This window comes from Pelecanus crispus, chromosome 3, assembly GCF_030463565.1.
Source record: "Pelecanus crispus isolate bPelCri1 chromosome 3, bPelCri1.pri, whole genome shotgun sequence".
Classification (NCBI taxonomy): Eukaryota; Metazoa; Chordata; class Aves; order Pelecaniformes; family Pelecanidae; genus Pelecanus; species Pelecanus crispus.
Window position 1 is genome coordinate 81,524,258 of NC_134645.1, and position 19,990 is coordinate 81,544,247.

The 19,990-nt window shown below is 39.1% G+C and overlaps 1 protein-coding gene across 1 annotated transcript in view; it reads left to right on the plus strand.

Moving 5' to 3' along the window:
- Positions 1–19,990, plus strand: part of PDSS2 (decaprenyl diphosphate synthase subunit 2) — a 122,808-nt gene that overhangs the window by 92,164 nt on the left and 10,654 nt on the right. The window contains exons 4-7 of the mRNA XM_075708148.1: positions 3,536–3,610; positions 12,223–12,393; positions 13,843–13,974; positions 19,423–19,458. Of these exons, the coding sequence (XP_075564263.1) occupies positions 3,536–3,610; positions 12,223–12,393; positions 13,843–13,974; positions 19,423–19,458 (414 nt within the window). The remainder of the gene's footprint in view (positions 1–3,535; positions 3,611–12,222; positions 12,394–13,842; positions 13,975–19,422; positions 19,459–19,990) is intronic.

Consider the following 19,990-nt stretch of genomic DNA (forward strand, 5'->3'; position numbering starts at 1 on the left):
TAGAAAATCTGAGCTTGAGAAACTAGAGTCAAAGTAAATCTAAAGAATGTTGAAGGGCTAAAGCTGGGCATGTTTGACAAATAAGTTACTATACCAGAAAAGAGCAAATTAAGTTTCGCCAAGCTTCTGATCTTCAAACCTACAGAGCTCTTCTGGCATTGAAACATAGTACAGGCTTCTGGACTGTTTCATATTTGCGTAAATTGGAGAGGTCAGAGCATGAACTCTATCTTGCTATGGAATCGGGCATCACATGCTTGTGTTCAGAATTTACATCATGTTACACACTTAGTCTGCCTAAATATTAGGAGAGACTTCAGCTTTAACTATCTATCTCTTTTCCCCATGTCCATTGTAAATTGATGGCCTTTGTGTTGACCTTTTAAAAGCAGAAGACATCGCATCTCTACAAAAGGTGTTGAAGTAATACCTCCTGGGGAGGGGGTGGAAATCAAACTGTGGCAGAACTGTTGCAGAACATGTGTTTAAAGGGCGTGAAATTATTTGCATGCGCACTTGTCACCTGCAAGGAACAGGTCATCCCCTGGGCTGCTCCTAGCCCTGCAGACGCTTTGGGGGAGCAGAAAACAGCACTTTGGAAGATGCTGATGGAGAGTGGAAAATGAACAATAGAGTGGAAGTTTGTTTTCTCTCAATATGACATTACTGCTGCTCATCTCAAGTACCTAAGAGGGACCAGGCTTCTCAAAAATGTGTAGAGGAGTGGAAAAATAGTGGGAAGAGAGATTGTGAATAGGCTGCCTTTGGTCTCTTTTGAGATGCTGCTGTTTTCAAGCACTAATTCTTGCAGTTCTTTCTTCCCTTTCCCTGTCTTTGAACTTGTTTAAAATGGAGCTCAACCTTCAAATGAGAAGAAAAGCAAAGCAGTTGGGAGCACTTGATTTTCCATCTACATTTCCTGCTCTTCAGACTTGCTTATCAGAAATATCAGCAAGTGGAACAGGGCACTGGTCGGGCAGAAAGGCACTGATGAGAATAGAGGCGACTTGGATACTGTTTTCTGCTCTTCCACTGGCATGCTGCATGATTTTGGGGAAAAACAGTTCCCTGTTGCTGTTTTCCCCTTATATGAAACAGGAAGGAATAAATTTTACAGGGGATGTTGATTGCTTTCAAATTTTCTGATGAAAAGTGCTGCATAAGAACTAGTCAGTGTATCATTGACTGCATGAATACTACTGAATCTGTAATAATTTTTCTTCTTCTGTGTCACTCTGAGATACAGAGGAAAATTACCTGGTTTCCTCATTTTTCATTGCTCTCCCCAGCGCTCAGGACCCCAGGCCACTGATATTATGCAGCAGATGCTTTTCATAGATCGGATTAAGGGTTGATGAAGTAACAGAGCCTCATGCAAGCATCCCACTGTGCTCTTGAAACTGGAATTTCATTCCTGGTAGTGATCTGTATGGCTTTGCATTTACCTTAGAAAAATATTATTATTAAAAAAAAAGGGAGATCTTTGGAAAGAAAGGCGGTAATATTAATACTAAATTTCTTGCTAACATACAGTGTCCAATATGTCACTAAAGGCCTAATGGTATTTAATATATGGATTCTTCTACATAGTAATTCTCCTAAGGTGTTTTATAAACTATAAGAGGAAGAGGTACAATTGTTCACAAATGTTTCACTGAGATTGTTTTAAGTCAGTTAAAATTGCCTTTGAGAGTAGAGTTGCACTAAAAAGAGAGAGGAGAGATGGAAAAAAGAAACCCCAAAACAGGGTCCTGTTCAGTCTAGGGTTTCAGGCGAGAGAGGAAAAGGTCTAGTTATCCAGAGCCAGATGCATTGTTAAAAGTTCATACTATCACTTTGACATTTAGAGTAGGACTCAGTGTCTTTGTAAATTCCTCTTCGTATTACCAGTGTAGGTCTCTGAGCTCAGACCATTTCACAAACCATAACATTTTTTAGTGAGTGATTGATCTGTATTATGTGTCCTAGCCATCAGAAGAATCTTGGGATGTTGCTTGTATAAACTGTAATACAATCTGATCCTGGGCATTTAGTTACCGACTTTCATAGACCTATTGGCGATACTCAATCCTCCTGGATTTGGTAATAGGGCTTATCTGATACCTTAAAAAAAAAAGAGGGGGCGGGGGGCAGGCAGGAAAAAAAAAAGTGCTTCGTTTTCTCTGTTCCCCACTTAAATAACTCAACACATCTGGCAACACTGTAGGATCATTGTCCTTTCAGTTCCTCTGCAGCTCATATTGCTCCAATATTTCTTCGGTATCTAGTTTCCTAAAGGGCAATGCGATTTTTTTTTTTTTTTTTTTGGGCTGTTTTTATAGATCTTGCAAATTAACCCATATGCATTGCAAGAAAAAACATGACTTTTAATCAGCACCATTTCTAAAGTTAGCGCTTGCTCTGTGTATATGAATATGTATACGAACCAGTGTTTAAAAAAAAGAAAACATACAACCTTTCTGCTAGTACTCAAAACTAGCATATAAATGTGTTTTTATTACCAAATAAAGTATGCCTAAATGTTAGAATACCTTTCTGTTAGGGGTTTTATCATTTGACTTCTTGTCTTCAGTTACAAGAATGATAAAAATTGAAACTAAATCTTTTAATTCAATAAGAACTACATTGAATTTTAGGAAGCAAAAAGAGGAATCAGATATAGACTTATATGCATAGGAAATTAAACATTCAAGAAATTAAAACTTTGTGAACAACTAAAAAGGGTAGCCTTAAGGTGCACTTATTTGAAATGCCTGCATTTAATTTTACAATAAATCTGAGTATTTTGTTCCAATTAAGACAGTTCATGTGTACAACTTTAAATTGTACAGTAGTTCCAGGGAGATTGTGGACTGCTTGTTTTACATTCTGGATCAAGTTCAGATTTTTAGGCTTTGCTTGAATAAAATAAAAAGTCTGAACCCTGAAGATAATACAGATTGATAAATCTGATTTAAACATTCCCGTGTTGCAGACTTTCAGTGTATGTGGTACAGCTGAGCCTCAGGCCATGCACTAAATACATCCACAGTGCATTCCCAGGGAACCCGAATACCAAATGATCACATTTGAAAGGTTACCTTTCTATGGATTCTGACTTTTCTGTATTAGCCACGAAGATTAGAATTTTAACAGCTCCCAATGAGAGGTATTGTGAAGTATTTACTTGGCAGGAAAAAAACAAAACAAAACAAAGCCCAGATGAGGTACTGTCTCATATTCATGAACTGGGATTTATTAGTTCTGTGAATGTCCTTGTGAGAATACACTCCATAGTTCACACTTCAGGAAAAAAAAAGTCTTGTTTTTCATTTATATTAACTTAAAACTTTGATAGAAGAGTTACTGTAGTAGAGGTTTTAGCAGAGAGACAGGATCATGCTTGTGCAGAATATATCCCAGTAAATCCTGCAGTCTTTCACAACTAGCTTTCTGGAAGGAAAGTTATGACCATCTCTAGAAATCTGGCAGTAGCTTTGTTAGTAAATTTGGTGACAATTAAAGATGTACGGCTTTTTGTCCTTTTCCTTTACAGGTTGTGGAACTCATTTCAAGTGCTATTGGTGACTTAGTTCAAGGCATATATTATGAAAACTCAAAATCATCTGAGGTAAGAATTTCAGTGGTTTTACATACCCAAGAAGTTTGGTGATATTAATGTGTGACTACAGTAAATGTGATGACTTTCTCATCTGTTTAAAAGAAGGAGGGAGGGGGAGGAAGAGAATTAGCTGCAGTCCTAGTGAGTTTCGGCAGTAACATCGCTATGACACCTGTGAACTCTGATGGAAGTTTCTAGAAAAGCTCAAAGAGGGACTGTTTAATTTCTGTGATTGCTTAATAAAACAATATCATGTGTCATTACCAGGAGCTCTAGACATGTCTTACTATGGGCTTTCCAAACACTTCCAGGGGTTTCTAGTCAAGGTTCTGTTAGAGGCATTTATTACAATGTTGTCAACATCACTAATACTTTCATGTTAAATCTCTCATTTCCAAGCCCAAAGATGTTTACAAAATGCTTCGTCACAAACTTATGTTGGGTCCTTTCTTCTTCTGACTGTTCACCTTTTAATAGTATAAACATGAGTTTTGTCTTGAAGAGGTAAGAGGGTAGCACAGTACTCTTCTCTGCCAAAAGTCACTGTGCACGCATTGCAGGGGTCGGCATGGGCAAAGACAGTGGCTGCCGGTGTTTCACATCAAATAATCTTTTATTTCTTCAAGAGCAAGTACGGATGTACTGTGTTATTGTGTGGCAAGAACTGTAATGAAAATTGGTCAAATTAGATCTAGGTATTTTTGTCTTTACTAGAATATTTAAGGAAACTTGTAGAGACACTTCTTGAAGTAGGCTTGCTTCGGCAGGATGATGGAGCAAAAAAAAGTTCTTTTTCATTTGCTATGACTGTATCTTAACACATGCAAAAAATTGATAATTTAAAGTTCCCAAGACCTCTACAGGTTTTATGATATCAAGTTTTCACTGTATGGGAATGAGAAGCAGTATGTATATGTGACTATCTGTCTTGAAATCCACTGGGGTAGGTAGATTTACTTACAGTGATGTTGTCTCACATGCCTAGTTTGCCTCAGAGACCTGAATCTTAATGTTTGGTAGGTGAAATGGCTTGAAGATCACAGAAATACATTAATTCATTTATATTTGTTGTGTATTTAGATTGCAGCTCTGGCTTACTATTGCCATGTTGTAGTATCTAGCAAAATTAATACCTTAGTGGAAGCCCTGATCACGTGGGTTACCGCTACAGTAGCTACCTGCACTGATGGCTCTGCACCAGCCAAACCACAGTGGGCAAGCGGAGAGTGCCGTCGGCTAACAGTGGCTGGGCCCTGGAGGGTGCTGCTGCACCCAGCGACTCCGCTGCTCAGTATCTGTCTCTCCTGCTCTGCAGCAGCAAAGATATGTTACTAAAGCTAACCTCGGTTAAGCTTATCCCTCTCGTTTGGATCCCTCGGAGGAGGCGAGAGCCTCTAGCAGGAAGGCGGTAATGGCATGCTCGGGAGACGCCTGGGGCTGCCGGCTCACCGGGCGGCACGGCTGCGCGCAGAGGACCATGTAGATGGAGCATCCTGTGGCACCTCTCAGGAGGGGACCCTGGGTGGAAGCGTGGCAGCAATGTGATGTTGGGAACTTGGCGGTCCTTCTGCACCTGCTGTGTTTAACCCGTGGATAAAGAGACTTCAGCCTTTGGGGTTGCTCGCAAGTACTGTGCTCAGGGTTATATGTTAAAATAGATGATGTCTTTGAGATTTTTGCAAAGGATGTTTAAAATTTTGTTTTCCGTGTTCAAGCAGGTTTCTAAATACAAGTAGATCCCAGATATATTTTAAAAAACAACTATTCTTTTGTGTGTAGAAGTAAAGCTCCACAAGTTCATCTCAGCAATGAAACTGCATTTTATTTTAACCATGGCCCCTTTATAAATGAGAAACGTTGTGGACTCTTTTGGGTTCCTGCCACTGCAGAAGGTCTTAATCTTCTTTTTCTTAGTCTTTCTGTTTATTTTCTGTTGAGTTCCTGAAGCACTCCACATGTGTAGATTGCGAGGGATGTGTGAGATAAACTAAGCACAGCTGCATGATGTTTACCCTGCCCTGGCCCAATTACAAATAGCAAAGATTTACTTCATTTTGGTGACTTTTTCTGTCTAAGGAGAGTTGAAAGTACAGTATATGCTTCCTAAGGGGAACCTAGTTAACTCAAAACACAATTAGTATGGTGGCATAATAGATACTGAAATTTATGTGACAGTGTCTGAAGTTTAGTCTTTATAATGGGTAGTGATCTCTTCTGATGAGATCTAGAACAAACAAGTGTGGGATCTACTTGAATTTTTTTTTGTCTTGTCCTCTGAGAAAGTTGGTTCCATGTTGTGCATGAGACGTGTCCCTGCTGCTTTCCTCGCACTGTTCTGCTGCGGCAGTGTCCCATTCGTGTCCTGAATATCTCTTTAGCAAAGATTGCCAAATGGGCTAGGTCAGTTGTTGGTCTGTCTTATTTGTATCCTTTGTGCATCTTCCTTCCATCCCTAACTGCAATTTGACTGGAACAAAAATGTGAACTACATTTTCTAGAGGTAAGACAAATACTTTAATTTACTCCACAACTAAATCTCAAATATCAAACTTTATTTCTTTTTAAGAGTAGGGCATCGGGATGTTAGTAATGGCATTTTCATTGCTGGGAATGTCTTAAATTTGGAAAAGCAGAAGGATATCTTCTCACCTTTTTTTTTTTTTTTTTTCTTTTTGAGGCAGGAAAACAGTACTTCGTATGTTAAATGTCTTTAATGCCGTTGTTATAAAGCTTCTCAGTACCTAAAATAGACTAATTTAGTAATTTAGCACCAAGTTGTTTTGAGCTTTGCTAGATGTCTACCTAGATGGTTTTATCTTTTACTTTAGACAAAAATGACTCTGCAAAATTCACCTTTCTCCTCTGAGACCTTAAGTTCATGTTTACCCCAAAAAAATGTTTCAGTTTGCTTCATTTGGATGACCCAGTAGGAAAATTGAAAGAATCATTTGACCTAACAAGACTGACCTTATTTACTCCTGAAGACATATAATGGATGTAATTATTTGACAGCTCTCATTACCACGTTTTTTTTCTCTGTAAAACCACATGCAGTTAGTTCTACAGCCATCCCATTTTAGTACATTCTGTTTGGTCATTCTTCATCTTGTCTGCATAGTGGGTCATTAGATCTGTGTGAAACGGGGAAAAATAAAGATAATATTTAACATTTCATCTTTATTTGAAGTGACAATCCAAACTACAAATTGTAGGCTTTGGCTGCAAAGACAGCCTGAAGGCTAGGGCTGCCACTCATGTTCAAAGTAGCAAATAGCTGCTGTGGTTTAAGACATTGCATTAGTGGCTTAAGCTAATATTTTGGACTGTAAGCTGGAGCAGAAAGGGGTGATGTGATAAACCTTTGCAGCTCTGTGTGCTAAATCCCCTTTCAACCCAAAATTCTGTGAGTGAAGGACACTATTCCCACTTCCCATCTGTCTTCCCTAAATCTAGATCTAATTTGGGAGTAAAAATTTGTGCCTTTAATGAGTGCAAAGATGAAAGTTGTCTAATCTGGCCTTCAATCATGATCGTGGTATCAATTTTTAAGAGGGAAAACATTGCACTGAGTCTCTGCTTCCTACTGTTAGGGGACTGAGGTCTTCTAAAATGTTTGCTACATCACAGAATACTGTTGCACTTTTAGAAACCTTCTGTCTTAATATCCCAGATCATTTAACAAATATTAATGAAGAATGCTTTAACACCCCTGTGAGTTCACTGAACAGGCTCAAGAGATACAGGGAAGCTCAAGGTCAAACAGCAGAATCAAGAGCAGGACTTGAGTGTGTTGGCTCTTGTGCTTTACCTGCCAGACCATTCTTGCAGTCTTAAAGTATTAGCGACTTTCATGCGAAACCGTTTTGTTAGGGTTTTTTTTTTTTTCCCCTGACCTCCAGAATATCTAGCTGATGCTACATGTGCATTACCAAAACTCATTTTTAGGGTCAGAATGGGACTGTTATGTAAGACAAGACCATTTCCAACATGTTCCACTGATGTCTAGGAGAGCTGTTAGGTATTTTTGAAATTTTTGATGCAATTGTGTGCAAACTGTGTGTAACTAATATGTAAAACAAGTTTGAAAAAGAAATACATTAGTGGCAAGTACTCATTTTACCAAATAATGAATTAACAGGTGTTTGGTTTAGACCAATGTAGGCTTTTTTAATGAAAATAAGTTTATTTTCTGGCAAAGCACAGACTACACGCAGTGAGTTGTACTAATTCTTCTTTGATATTTGGTCACCAGTCCTGCTTTGAGGAGTAATGTTTTGGGATACTGCACATGTCCATCAACTGGATTGCTATGAGTCTATAAGTAAAGGATTTCTTACCAATTTTACCATAGGAGGTAAAGCAAATGTATTTTGAGTCATGTAAACCACCTTTTAGCAAGGCAGCAGTCAGAGCTTTCACTTTTTTTTTTTTTTAAAACAAATGTTTCTGTTGCAAGGCAAAAGGGAAGGATAAAATACGGAATTTGAGTAAAGAGCATCTGTGAAAAGAATGGGTAAATGTGTCAGAGGGGAAATAAAAAAGCATAGCTAGAAAGAAGGCCAATGTTATTTGTTTACCGCTTTTGTTCTTTTAAATACTAAGCTTTTCCAGAGAGATTTAAAAGTAACAGATGTGGAGAGAGATTTAAATTTATTATAAGTTTTCAAACCTTTTTTTTTTTTTAATCATGTTGATTTTTTTTACAGTGTCACAATAAAAGTATTAGGTAGTTGGTGGCATGCTTTACTGACCCATTTGCAGACACTCTTGTTTTTCCAAAAGCAGTGAAGATGTGTATTAATAACCCAATAAAACATGCCCTGTCATGTTCAGCAAGCAGGAATACATCTGTTGAAAGCTTATGTGAACCATGTGCAAGATGTTTTGCAAGGTCTTGCTACTGGTAGAGGGATTCATAGTTGCATTGGGTTTTATTTATGTAAAATAGAAGTTTTTGAACTACCTGATTTAAAACTTTAAAATGCTATTTAAAAACATTTCTGTGTGTTTCTGTGGATTATTTGCCCATTGAGAACTGAACTAAAGTTTGATATAAGTGATTCAGACATTTCGATCATTTTGTGCAATGGCAGATGGCTAAGAAAGCTTATCATGGTATGGAAATAAAATAAAGGCTCTCTTACAAACTATAGCTGTAGTTTTACATTGAAAAGTGTCTGACTTCTACTCCTTCCTGGTTTTGCAAATGGTTTTGTGCACTTTTAAGTCAGTTTTCATTCATATTTTCCGTAATATGTTTTCAGCTGAACTGCGTATAAGCATCATATTTGGTGTGACAAATCAAACTGAGTTATTTTAAGTGCCACTTTTGTACTGGGGATCCTTGTTAGCATCACTAAGGGCTGCCCTTCCTGATGGTTATGATTGCATATTTTTTCCTGCAGTTTCATTTTCTAAAAGTTTTTTGTTTCCTGTTGCCTGAGATGATTGTTTCAAACCCAATTTAAATTATGGAGCTAGCTTAACAAAAAAATCTCAACTAGCCAATTTCTTTCTAACAAAACAGTAACCAACCTTGCCATTAGTAAAATGGGAGCACCCTCAGCTGTTCTTAATTTCCCATAGGAAATGATGATCGACAGAACTGGATTCGGATATTTTCCCTATACTCCCATGCCAACATTATCCAAACTGTATCTGGAGTTGGCTGCTTTCTTCCAGGGGTGGTGAGGGGTTCAGCTCTCTTCATCCAGCTTCTGCTACTCAGACAGAATCAGGGTTGGTTGTGATCTGGACCCATTTCTTGGTGACAGAGCTTGTGAATGAGGTCACTCCATAGGCAGTAGTTAATCAAATGTCTGAGCACTGTCAACTACAGCTAGAATTAATTTGAGTTTAAAAAGGCTTTTATACGAAAGGCTGCTACAAGTCTTCTGGGCCAGCTAATGACCACTGTTATATATATCCTTTGAAATATCCACTGCTGACAGAACAAAACAAAGCTTACAAAAATGTGAAAATTTCTCTAAAAGTAGTAAGTGCTGTCATGATGTCAGATTTCACAGACTTTGCAATCTAGAACTAGTTTCATTTTTTTCCCTTGATGTTTTAAAATAGTGTTTAGATCTTGTCATACATACCCTTGTTGTAAGAATGCAGTGTGGTTCGTGGACAGTTCATATGTAACATGAGTTAAGCTTGGGAAAAATGGCGTTTGAATTGTTGGAAAACTTTGCTGACAAAAGGTGGTGTCTGCCTCTGCCTTCTTAAGCAGCAGAAGCTTTAAGGGTATGTGGTCATAAGACATTCTGTGATGAAAATCAGCTATAATTTGGCTCACAAGTTCATATGCTAAAGCACATACATATGGGCATAATGCCTTTTTACAACTGGCTTCTTTCAGTAACCCAGAAAATCACAACGCCTGGTTTTTTAAGATTGCAATACTGGATCTTCAAATATGTCTCAAATTTTTGTCATTTTTTTTTTAAGTTAGATGTCCATTTTAGATGCTTGAAGCTCCTACATGGTGTTCATGTAGTGGACAATAACTTGTGCTATCATTTTCAATCCTGTGATAAAATTCAAACTTGTTTAAGAAGAATATATTTTTGTAACAAATCATAGAATTGATTTCCTTATATATGTCGAGTTGCAATGATTTTTTCAGCTTCTTCAGGTCCTGCAGCTGATATTTGATAATGTCCGCATTTCTGTTACTGCTCAAAGGCTCTAGCAAGCAAACGTTTTCAACTTACGGGTCTTCTGAAAGATTTTTTTAACTTCATAAATTGTTTCAGGATACCTTTCTAGAATATTTTTGTCTTGGTTGGATTTAAAACAAATAATTAGAAAAATCACTGCCAATTTTCAATATCATCCAGCAAATTTTAGTAAATACTGTTTTTTCACTGAGCAGATTGGTAGTTAAAGATTGTGTTGCGTCTTCCAAGAGCTCCTGATTTGAAATTTAAAATAAATTGATCTATATCCGAGTGGAAAAAAAAGACTTGATATATAGGAAACTACTTGAATTAAATGCTCATTTTGACATTTTGCCAGTCATGGGAATTTGCACATGCTCTGGGCTGAGTTAAGATATTAAAACAAAAATACTACAGTAAAATGAAACACGAGGAAAGTTTAGGCTTGACTTTGTAAGTTATCATATGCATAATAGCAAACATGTGGTTTCTCTGTTCTTCACTTTCCTCGTATAAGTTAATAGTATGTCTGAAGGCAAAGGCATTTTGATACAGCTCTGGGTTACTTGGCATTGCAGAATTCTACTTTTTCCATTAGTCTCAAATTATCCTCTCCCTTGTAACGCAGCACTTCTGGGTGATATCCATAAGGGAGGAAAATTAGAGCTGAACGGATGGATTCTATTTCATTTGTTACCGATTTCATGACAGATAATACCTTGCTAGAAAACTATAGGGTCACACAGAATTACTTCTTACTCATTTCTGAGTAATTTAATTGACGTCACTTTGAGGGAAAAGGCTTGCTATATAAGAGGGGTTTTTTTATATTACTCTTAAAGAATACCTTTTGGCTTAGCATACGCTACCGATTTGGCTGAACTGAGAAATTACAAACTTTTAACATTTATATGCTTGAAATTCTTTCTGTAGCTTCTCATTACTGATTTTAGTTTTTTCTAAGCAAAACAATTGTGATCTTTTCTGGTTTGGGGTTTTTTCCTCTTTAAAGAGTACTTAAAAGTATGACAGTAAAATGTATGTGAGAATGATTACAAGTCATGTCTAGCTTTGAAGGCCCATTAGTAAAATAGTGGCATATTGACACGTTGTGAGCCATGGGAGCTACAGGTGAATTTGGGCTTGGGGGGAAAGGATTGAATTTGTGTTAATTAAAACACTTTGTGGAAAGTAATCCAAATTAATATTTTGGACACAAAGGATTTTGAGAAGTGTTGAGCATCTCTGACCTTACAGTCAAGATGATAAAGTTCACTAGAGGCATCACTGAGATCTCTATGAGTCCCTTGGGAAAGTTAATACATGACATTTCTAAATCGGAATGTTATTTGTTTGTTTTTGAATACTTTCAGTCATTCCTTGTCCTTCATATGGGAGTGGAAGAGGTACAAGCCCTCCATCACAGACCTTCATTTTTCCAATGCAGTTCTGTAAGGATTTTTAATACCTTTTGTAAATATTTTTTTCCTGACTACAAAGGAGAAATTGCAGGGACTTGTCAAATTCGTTTGGGATTGTTGGTTCTTGGTAACTGGCAAGGGGCTGAACTGCCAATGTACTTCGAGGGGGTTTTTTTGTCTTTTTTCTTTCTCCCCAGTGCCTCAGGAGGAATATAATCGGCTGTTAATGTTCAGTGTAATGACACAGTCATTAAGAAAAGTATCTATGTGGAATCTGTTGACAGCTCCGTGTATTTTGCATTGTTCTTTTTGAGCAGAAAATGAAAATGTTTGTTGAAGCTCCTAGTATATTTATAGTGATACTTTTCTCTACTCATCCCCAAAAGAATGCTCTTCCATATTTGGTACCTTGGCACCAGGAGTTTTGTTACTCGCCACATGGTGCATTATCCTGTGCCACACCGTTAACTTCTGTGAGCTGACACAGCTGCAGTTTTGGTGTTTTCATGTTAGCCTTTGTTTCATTTTTCAGGAGAACTGTCTTACAGATGATATCGGCATATCTACGTGGAAGGAGCAGGTTTTCCTGTCGCATAGTGCCTTGCTGGCAAAGAGCTGCCAGGCTGCAATGGAGCTAGCAAAGCACAGCGCTGAGATTCAGGACATGGCATTTCAGTATGGAAAACACATGTCTATGAGTCATAAGGTATGCCTTTTCCTTTCGTTCTGGGATCTTAAATACAGAAAGACTTGTAAGATGTGTTGCTCTTGAGCTCTGTCGTATACTGCCACTATGCTGTAGACTTTTGCCAGCAGGTCAGCAATGTTGAGAGATTTGACTGCTGCCTGGTGTTGAAGATGTTTGCAGAAACTGCTGGTGTGAACAGTGCTTATGAACTGGCAAAATCACACTCCTGGCAATGTAGCTTATTTCATTCAAGGCTCTGTTAATATCCTTCTAGCGCATCTTTCTGTATCAGCTTAAAACTTTACTTTCTCTGCTCCTACATTCTTCCTAAAGCCACTGTCCCAGTAGCAGGAATTGCAGGAGGAAGCACGTGTTGGGTTTCAGCTGCCACCAGGCAGAGATTTGTATCGAGAGGCTCAACTGCCTGCAGCAGCACGAGGCTGAGGCATGAGCTGCAGTGGCTGAAGGACCTGCATACATTCCCTTCTGAATAATCTGCTGTGGAGGTAACTTCCAGAGGGGGTAGCTAGATGATAAGGAGGGAGGTCACTAGAGATGGACAGGAGCAGCCTCTGCAGCAGTAGGATTTCCTGGAGAAGGCCTCTGACCTCCATTAGAAGTCTTTTAGTCCACAGCTAGAGTTAGTCCAAAGGCAAACACACACAGAGTGGAACTCGGATCCTTGGCACTCCTGTTTTGCCCTACAGATCTGCTCCTACTTGCAAGTATAGAGGTAGCTTGAGACAGGCAGGCAGATCTCCCATCCACTTCAGCTGAGCTGACAGTTAGTTTCTAGTTTCCCCAGGAGAAGGAAGTAGTTTTATAAAGCACAGCTTTACTGCTGCAGAAATGCTGCTATACACTATTACTAGGTACAACTCTACCAGTAAATTGCTTCTAGTGCAGGCTGTAGCCTTAATATTTTGTGTATGTTTTAATCTTAATACATTCACCATTGACATATAGTTGTGTAAAAAGGATTGCATAATTTTAATAGAAAGCTCCTAGCTATGTAACATTTCCGTTGTCAGAAGGAAGGTCATATTGCATCAACTTCCTTGGGTACTGGAAGGTAGAATGTATTACCCTTCACAGATTAAAACCTGATATTCTTCCCACTAAAGACTGGATCATTCTTTCCTTTATATTTTTTCTGCTTCCCGTGACTCAACAGTTGCCTACCTGGCTGTGTCCCATCACGTGCCCAGCTCTGCAAGCTGTCCTTTACCCATTTCTTTGCAGATTCTCTACGTGCTTCTCTTTACCACAACTTTCTGCCACTGCAATGCTTTCAACCTCTTCCTAACCCTCCCCCAAACTTGAAAAAGTGCAACCAAAGTACAAAAAGCAGTCAAAGCAGAAAGTGGTGAGTAGGTGTATAATTGGGATATGGACCTTGATTTGATGAGTGGGTGGATATGTATAGACTGTTCCTGGGAATTGAAGAAAGATGATGTTCTCTTTCAGCTACATTTGGACCTTCAGCCATTTGTTAAAGAAAGTTCTAGTGACACCATGGCCTTCAGTTTGAATTCTGCTCCTGCAGTCCTCCATCAGGAATTCCTTGGAAGGGAGGCATGGATTAAACAGATCAGAGAGGTAAATTAAAGCATTGTTTACAATTTCCTAGTTTTGCTATTTGTGTATCTCTTCCTATCTATACTTTCAATCTGCAAAGGAACTTAGAAACTGACAACGGACAAGACAACATAGAGGTTACCTCTGCTCTCCAATATCTCTCTCTTCCGTGCTTTCAAGAGGGGGAAGTCTAGGGACCTGACAGTCAAGCTCTGTCAAACTTCCGTGTGTCAGTGTAACAAGCAGATTCATTTGCGTGGAGCATATGTCTGTTCCTCTGCACTACTTGTGCAGTCCCACGTCTTAGCTTAAAGCTGCTTTCACTGGCAGCTTAAAGCAGAGAACTTTGCATTACAGTGGTTGAAAGGTAGGCACACATTTCCTTCTGCCAGCTTGGCTCTGGGAGCAGTAATTTTGGATGGGGTGGGAAAGATCTGGGGGACTTGGCTTCCTGACCACTACAACATATTTGTAAAATCTAGCTGGCTGATATCCTTATTCATTGTTCTCTTAATTCAGCTGTTCTTTTCCTCTAACCCTTAGATGAGGAAGGCAGTAAGAGTAAGATAGCTACATGGTGTAGAACTTTTTTACGTACCATGTAACACAGCAGGATTCAGGTCCCTGAACAGCTACATGGGTCTTGCTGAAACAAATAGATAACCATAGAAGACAGCAGTGAGGGAAAGGAGGGAAAACACCAAAATGGCCAAAATTAAGCATTCTGCTGAGTTCCTGCATCAGTCAGACATGTTTTGTCTGTCTAAACAGCGGTGATGGCTACCATTTGGAAATTCCTGCAGTTGTTACACAGATTTTTTTAGTAGAAAGGCTCCTGCCTTCAGTAAGAAGCTAGCTCTGTGCAAGCATATTCATTCAAGGTGTCCTTGCCAATGGCTCCTTTCCTTGCTGGTTTGAAAGCAGGACTCTCAGGTAGAGGTTGTGGAGTCTGAGCCTCTGCGCGGTTCTGCGTTCATGATGGCCAGGTTGCAGCCTGCCTTCATATACCACAAGCAAGAGGCATAGTCTCTTCAGCAGTGAAATTCTGGGAAGCATGTGCAGAATCTACCACCTTACAGTGGTGTAGAGTTGCAGGATCTTAAAGTGAAGCAAACCTTTTGTCATTTTGAAATTAGGGGCTGGTAGTTTATAACGTGTGACAAGGAGCTTTGGAATTCTACAATCTCAACACAAGGCTCATATGTGAGTTGAATGTAAATGGATTTGGATGATTGCAGTTGGAGAATAATGGTATTACCACAGCACGGTATATAAAAGCTTTGAAACAATTTCCCATCTGCAGAATCTAGAGCAGGTTGCAGGACTCCAGGAGTGCCGTCTGTCTGCTTACTAATTCTCATACTGAAAATGGGCATTATAGAAACAATGAAGCAGTTTTCTCTGAAGGGAGGGAAGGGCGGGGGGGGGGGGTGAGTGACATGCACTATGCAAAAGTATCTACTAACTACTACTTTAGCTCAATATAAAGTGGAACACCTCATCCAGGAGCCTTTCTTGGCTTGTGTCTATTTAGAAAGGAAAATTGCCTTTCATTAACTACAAGCTCTTTGAGGTATAATCCATAGTCACATTCACTATGTGACATTCAGTGTAGGGCAGGCACTCCAAGCAGAGACTTTCTCACGTTGGAAGTACTCGAGAGAGTATGCTCCTAAGCCACCCTCTTGTGCAGTGTCATTTGTATGGTTTAACTAGGCAAAGCACGCACAGTGCACTCAGTCCCTGTCAGGTAGTTTTTCTTAGTAGCTGAGTTTGAGTAGGCATATGGAAATCACATTATGGACCTTTAATTACTGCTAAGTAATCTGACTTTCTCCTTTGATTGTTTGCCCATATAAGCATTCATACAATGGATTAAAGGCAGCACCTCCTCTTGGCAGCTTCCTCCTCCTGCAGGAAGGTCTTGGAGTTCAAGAAGGTGGAAGTAGAGAGCCCCGTTGCACCTAGTAACCTCCACAGTGGTATACTGCTCAGAAAGCACGTGGCTGGGACTCACTGGGCTGTCATGCATATTTTAGATGAAAGCAGTCTTCAGAGAGGTCATGAAGGATGCCTGAACTGCTGTGGAGTGCCCATAACTTGTGTGATTGTCTCACCACGGTTCTCTTGTCAGACGTCCGGATACAGTTGCTGTTCCCAAGGTAGCCTTTGAGTGGAGGTAGCCATGTGCACCTTTCTGCTGCTGAGCTGAAGACCTTTTAAAAGCCCCTTTGTCCCTTCATTTGGAAAGAGCAAACACATCAGATATCCAGGTGCGGAAGGTTACATCAACGCTAAATATATGATGTGTTTTGAGAAGATTAGATTCTGATTTGGATGAAATTTAGAGACTGCCTTAAAAGAAACTTGGAATGTGTATAGGGGGAGGCCTTGTCATAGGAGGAAAGAAATGTGTAGGTATGTGTACGTGTGTGTGTGTGTATACATGGAGATATATATACGTGTACACATATATATATGAATGAAAGATTCATAAAGACCCTAGTCTCTCCTGTTCTCCCTGACCTCACCACCAACACCCTCCACCTTTGTGCATTTAAAACTAAAATACGCAATGAACTGTTTGGTCAGGTGTCTATTTTAAAAGGACTATGGGTTGGGTTAGAGTCCTGAAATGTTTAAAAACAAAAAACCCCAAACCGCCCAACCTTAAATGATTCCTGGGAAACACTGTGGTAGACAGACAAAGAAATGCTCAAATGCTCTTCTTCAGAGAAAGTGTTGTAATAGTTGCTGAATGCAGTCCCACTGAGCTTTTGGAAAGCTCTGTATCCTTAAAATTTAGCAGATAATCCAGGCCTGTAGGATAGAGGATTTTCTAGGGATCAAAAAACAGAAGAGTTGGTCACTTACAGCCACTTACAGATAACCTCTCGCTAGACAGGAGCAAAAATTCTCTGGGTTAAACAGGCATCCACCATCTAAGCAGTGAGGTACAAAAGACCAAAGTTTGAGTGGAGAAATAAAGCAAATCCCTCAAGAACAGGTCTAGAATCTATCTCAGCTCATAGCATTTGTAATTTAAAAAAGGAGTAAGTCAGAAACTAGAACCTTCTCATCTAGGGCATGGTAATCCATGTGCCTTTCACCATATCTTTCTGAGCCTTCTCAGAAGAAGCAGGGCTGGAAGAAAAGCATTTATCAAATGCTTTATCAAGCATTTCTCAAGTATAGGTTTTAAGACATGTAAAATGGACCATCTCATTTGAGAAAGAAAAGTCAGTCTTGGAAAACATCCTGAAAACCTGCTCTAAAAGCATTGTCTTAAACCATCCCCTGGGGGTCTGCTGATCTGATGCATTTTGAGTAATTTCATGGGGCATTCAGGGATCTTTCTTCCTGGCATAGTGAGTTGATTTCATACCACCTCATTTATTAATGAAGAATGTCATGGTATTATTGTCCCTCACTACTGGCGCATCTTTGGTGTTCAGGAGGAAGGCTGACCTGAGTTGGCTGTTTGTCTGATATGCTAGTAACAGGATGCTTTTCTCTGAGCGCCCAGAACCCCAACATTCAGAGGCTGAGCTCCACTGCCAAGCAGTGAGACCTAGAAAGTTATCCAAGTTTGACAAGAGTGCGTACCTTTTGCAAATCAGGCTTAATACCTTTGAGGAAGCTAAACCAGATGCAGAAGCCTGATGTAAAAGGGAAAAAAGATCTGTGTGTCTGAGATCAGGGTCAGTAAAAGTCAAAGAGCCAAACTACTGTGAGGATAAAAAGAAAGAAAAAAAGCAAAGGTGCAGTTATAGTAAAGAAGGTTTAGGAAACAGATTAGATAAGGTTGCTGCTTGGAGAAGCACAACTGCCATTGGCTTGAATGCTTGAGAGGACCAGAGCATAAGAAAATATTCTTGCTGTTTGTAATGTGTATTAGACGCGGGAGGAGGCATGCTGAGCACACCTCTTCTGGTATTGCTAAGACTAAAAAGCATCTTCCTCAACCATGTTGGCAAATTCTCCACTGCAGTGTGAATCTGCATATAGGCAATCATTTGTTAAAGAACATATTTCTCGTGTGTTCTGATATACAATATAACTACTAGATATATTTTGAGGAAGCCATAAGATCCAACTGGTATGAATAAAAGTTGGCAAATGAAAAAGATGGGAATACACAAATAAAGAAGCAGTTATTGGCAGTGGTTTTGCTACTCCCAAATGCTATCAGGCTGTTTTCTTAATATGCATTCCAGAAAAGCTGACTTAAGAAGCTTAACGAGCGTAGTAAAGAGGTTTTGTGGGTTAGTCCCCTTTCTCCTTCAGACAAGTCAGGTTTTTTTATCTGCTGTTTTCCTTCCTGTTCTGCTTGCTTAGTCTCTGGTCAGTTCTTTTCTCTATTTTTTCTTCCTCACAAAAATTAATTTATTTTCCAAATCTGTGCCATTTCTTCAAAGCTGCAGTTGCCACATAGTGTTCCTCTTTAGTGCAGGCCTCAGCTCTTCTCCTTATGCCAGTTGACCTGCTGCTCTTGGCTGCTCTCTGAAGTCCCCACAGAGGACATGGAGAGGTAGCAGTCCTAATCTGCATCTTTACAGGAGACACCTTCCAGAAGAACTGAGGTCTGTGGTCTTCCCTTGTGGAGGCTAGAGGGAAAGAAATGGGTGATCTCTTTTTTTTTTTTTTTTTTTTTTTTTTCCCCCCTCAATGTGGCTGAAAAGAGAAGAGCTGGAGTTGGATGAGGTGATAGTGATGCAGCTGGATCTGACCTAAGGGAAGGGTTTCAGGTTGGTTAAGCAGGAATGCTCTGTCTGGCAGAGTACTGCCACTGGGCGAGAAAGACATAGACATCTTCTCTTCTCCGTCATCCTGTGACAAAATTGAGGAATTTGGACTACGTCTGGGCAAGAAGAAATTTAAAATTTATTCACAACTTCTTTCTGAATGTATTAGGAGTTATAGGTTGTATGTATCTGCTGCTTAAGTAAAGGATGATGCTGATACTTAAATGCAATTCTAAACCAAAAGCACCTCTAACCTAGGTCTAATAGCGCTGACATGGTCCTGACCATCCCCTTTTGAGAGCTCTAGACTACTATGTATGTGCGAATCACTATAGATATACGAAGAGTTCTCTTTTAGGAAAATAAATTCTGTTATTGCTGATATGAAGTATAGTTTATTTCAGAATCTCATTGGAGAGATTAATTAATGCAAACAGCAAGATTTCGTAAGACCAAAACATTTTGGATTCAACAAATGTTTAACTACAAGTCATAATAAAAAAACCCTAAAAATTACATTGAGTATCTGCAGCTCTCATCTGAAACAGAACCATGTTGTATAAGCTGGTAACACATTTGGTTGTATTTTAGGGTTTTCCGTATCAGATTCCTAAAGAAAGTTGGTTATGTTTAAAGTAGTAGCTATTTTAATTGCATTCTTCATTCTTGCAACTCTAGTTTGTAGCATATACTGTCTTATATAAAATCTCTCTTTCTCTTTAAGGCACGAGGAAAAGGAAATATAATCGACTACAAGAAGGTTGGTAAATTACATTTAAATCTCCTTATTTTCAATGGTTTTTTGTAAAATTTTCGAGGATGTTCTTGACAGTTGAGAGAAACTTCCTTATTAAAGTCAGGTTATAATTTGTGCGTGTGTATATGGAGGGAGAGAGAATGGCTTGTGCAATTTCTTGATTTTTAAAAAGCCAGTAATGGTCAGCTGTACTGTAAGTATCAAATGTAGCTATTTAATAATAATTTTTGCCGTTATTTATCCCATTCACTTCCCCAAACTTGGTGTTGAAACCAGGCTTCTGATGGCTTTTGCCGTCTTCTTTTTCTGCAGTCATTTGCAGGTTAGCCCCCATCAGTGGTCTCTATATATTGATAGAGTATGCTCTTACTTTTTTTTTTAATCTCACCCTAATGCCATGCCATTTATTGAAAAATACACATACACATGTTTTATAATAACTTGTGTTTCTTCCAGTCCCCATTACAACTTTTAGCTAAGTCACCACTGTATTTGCTTCTGGGACTGTTCTATAGTAAAGGCAGACCTGAACGAA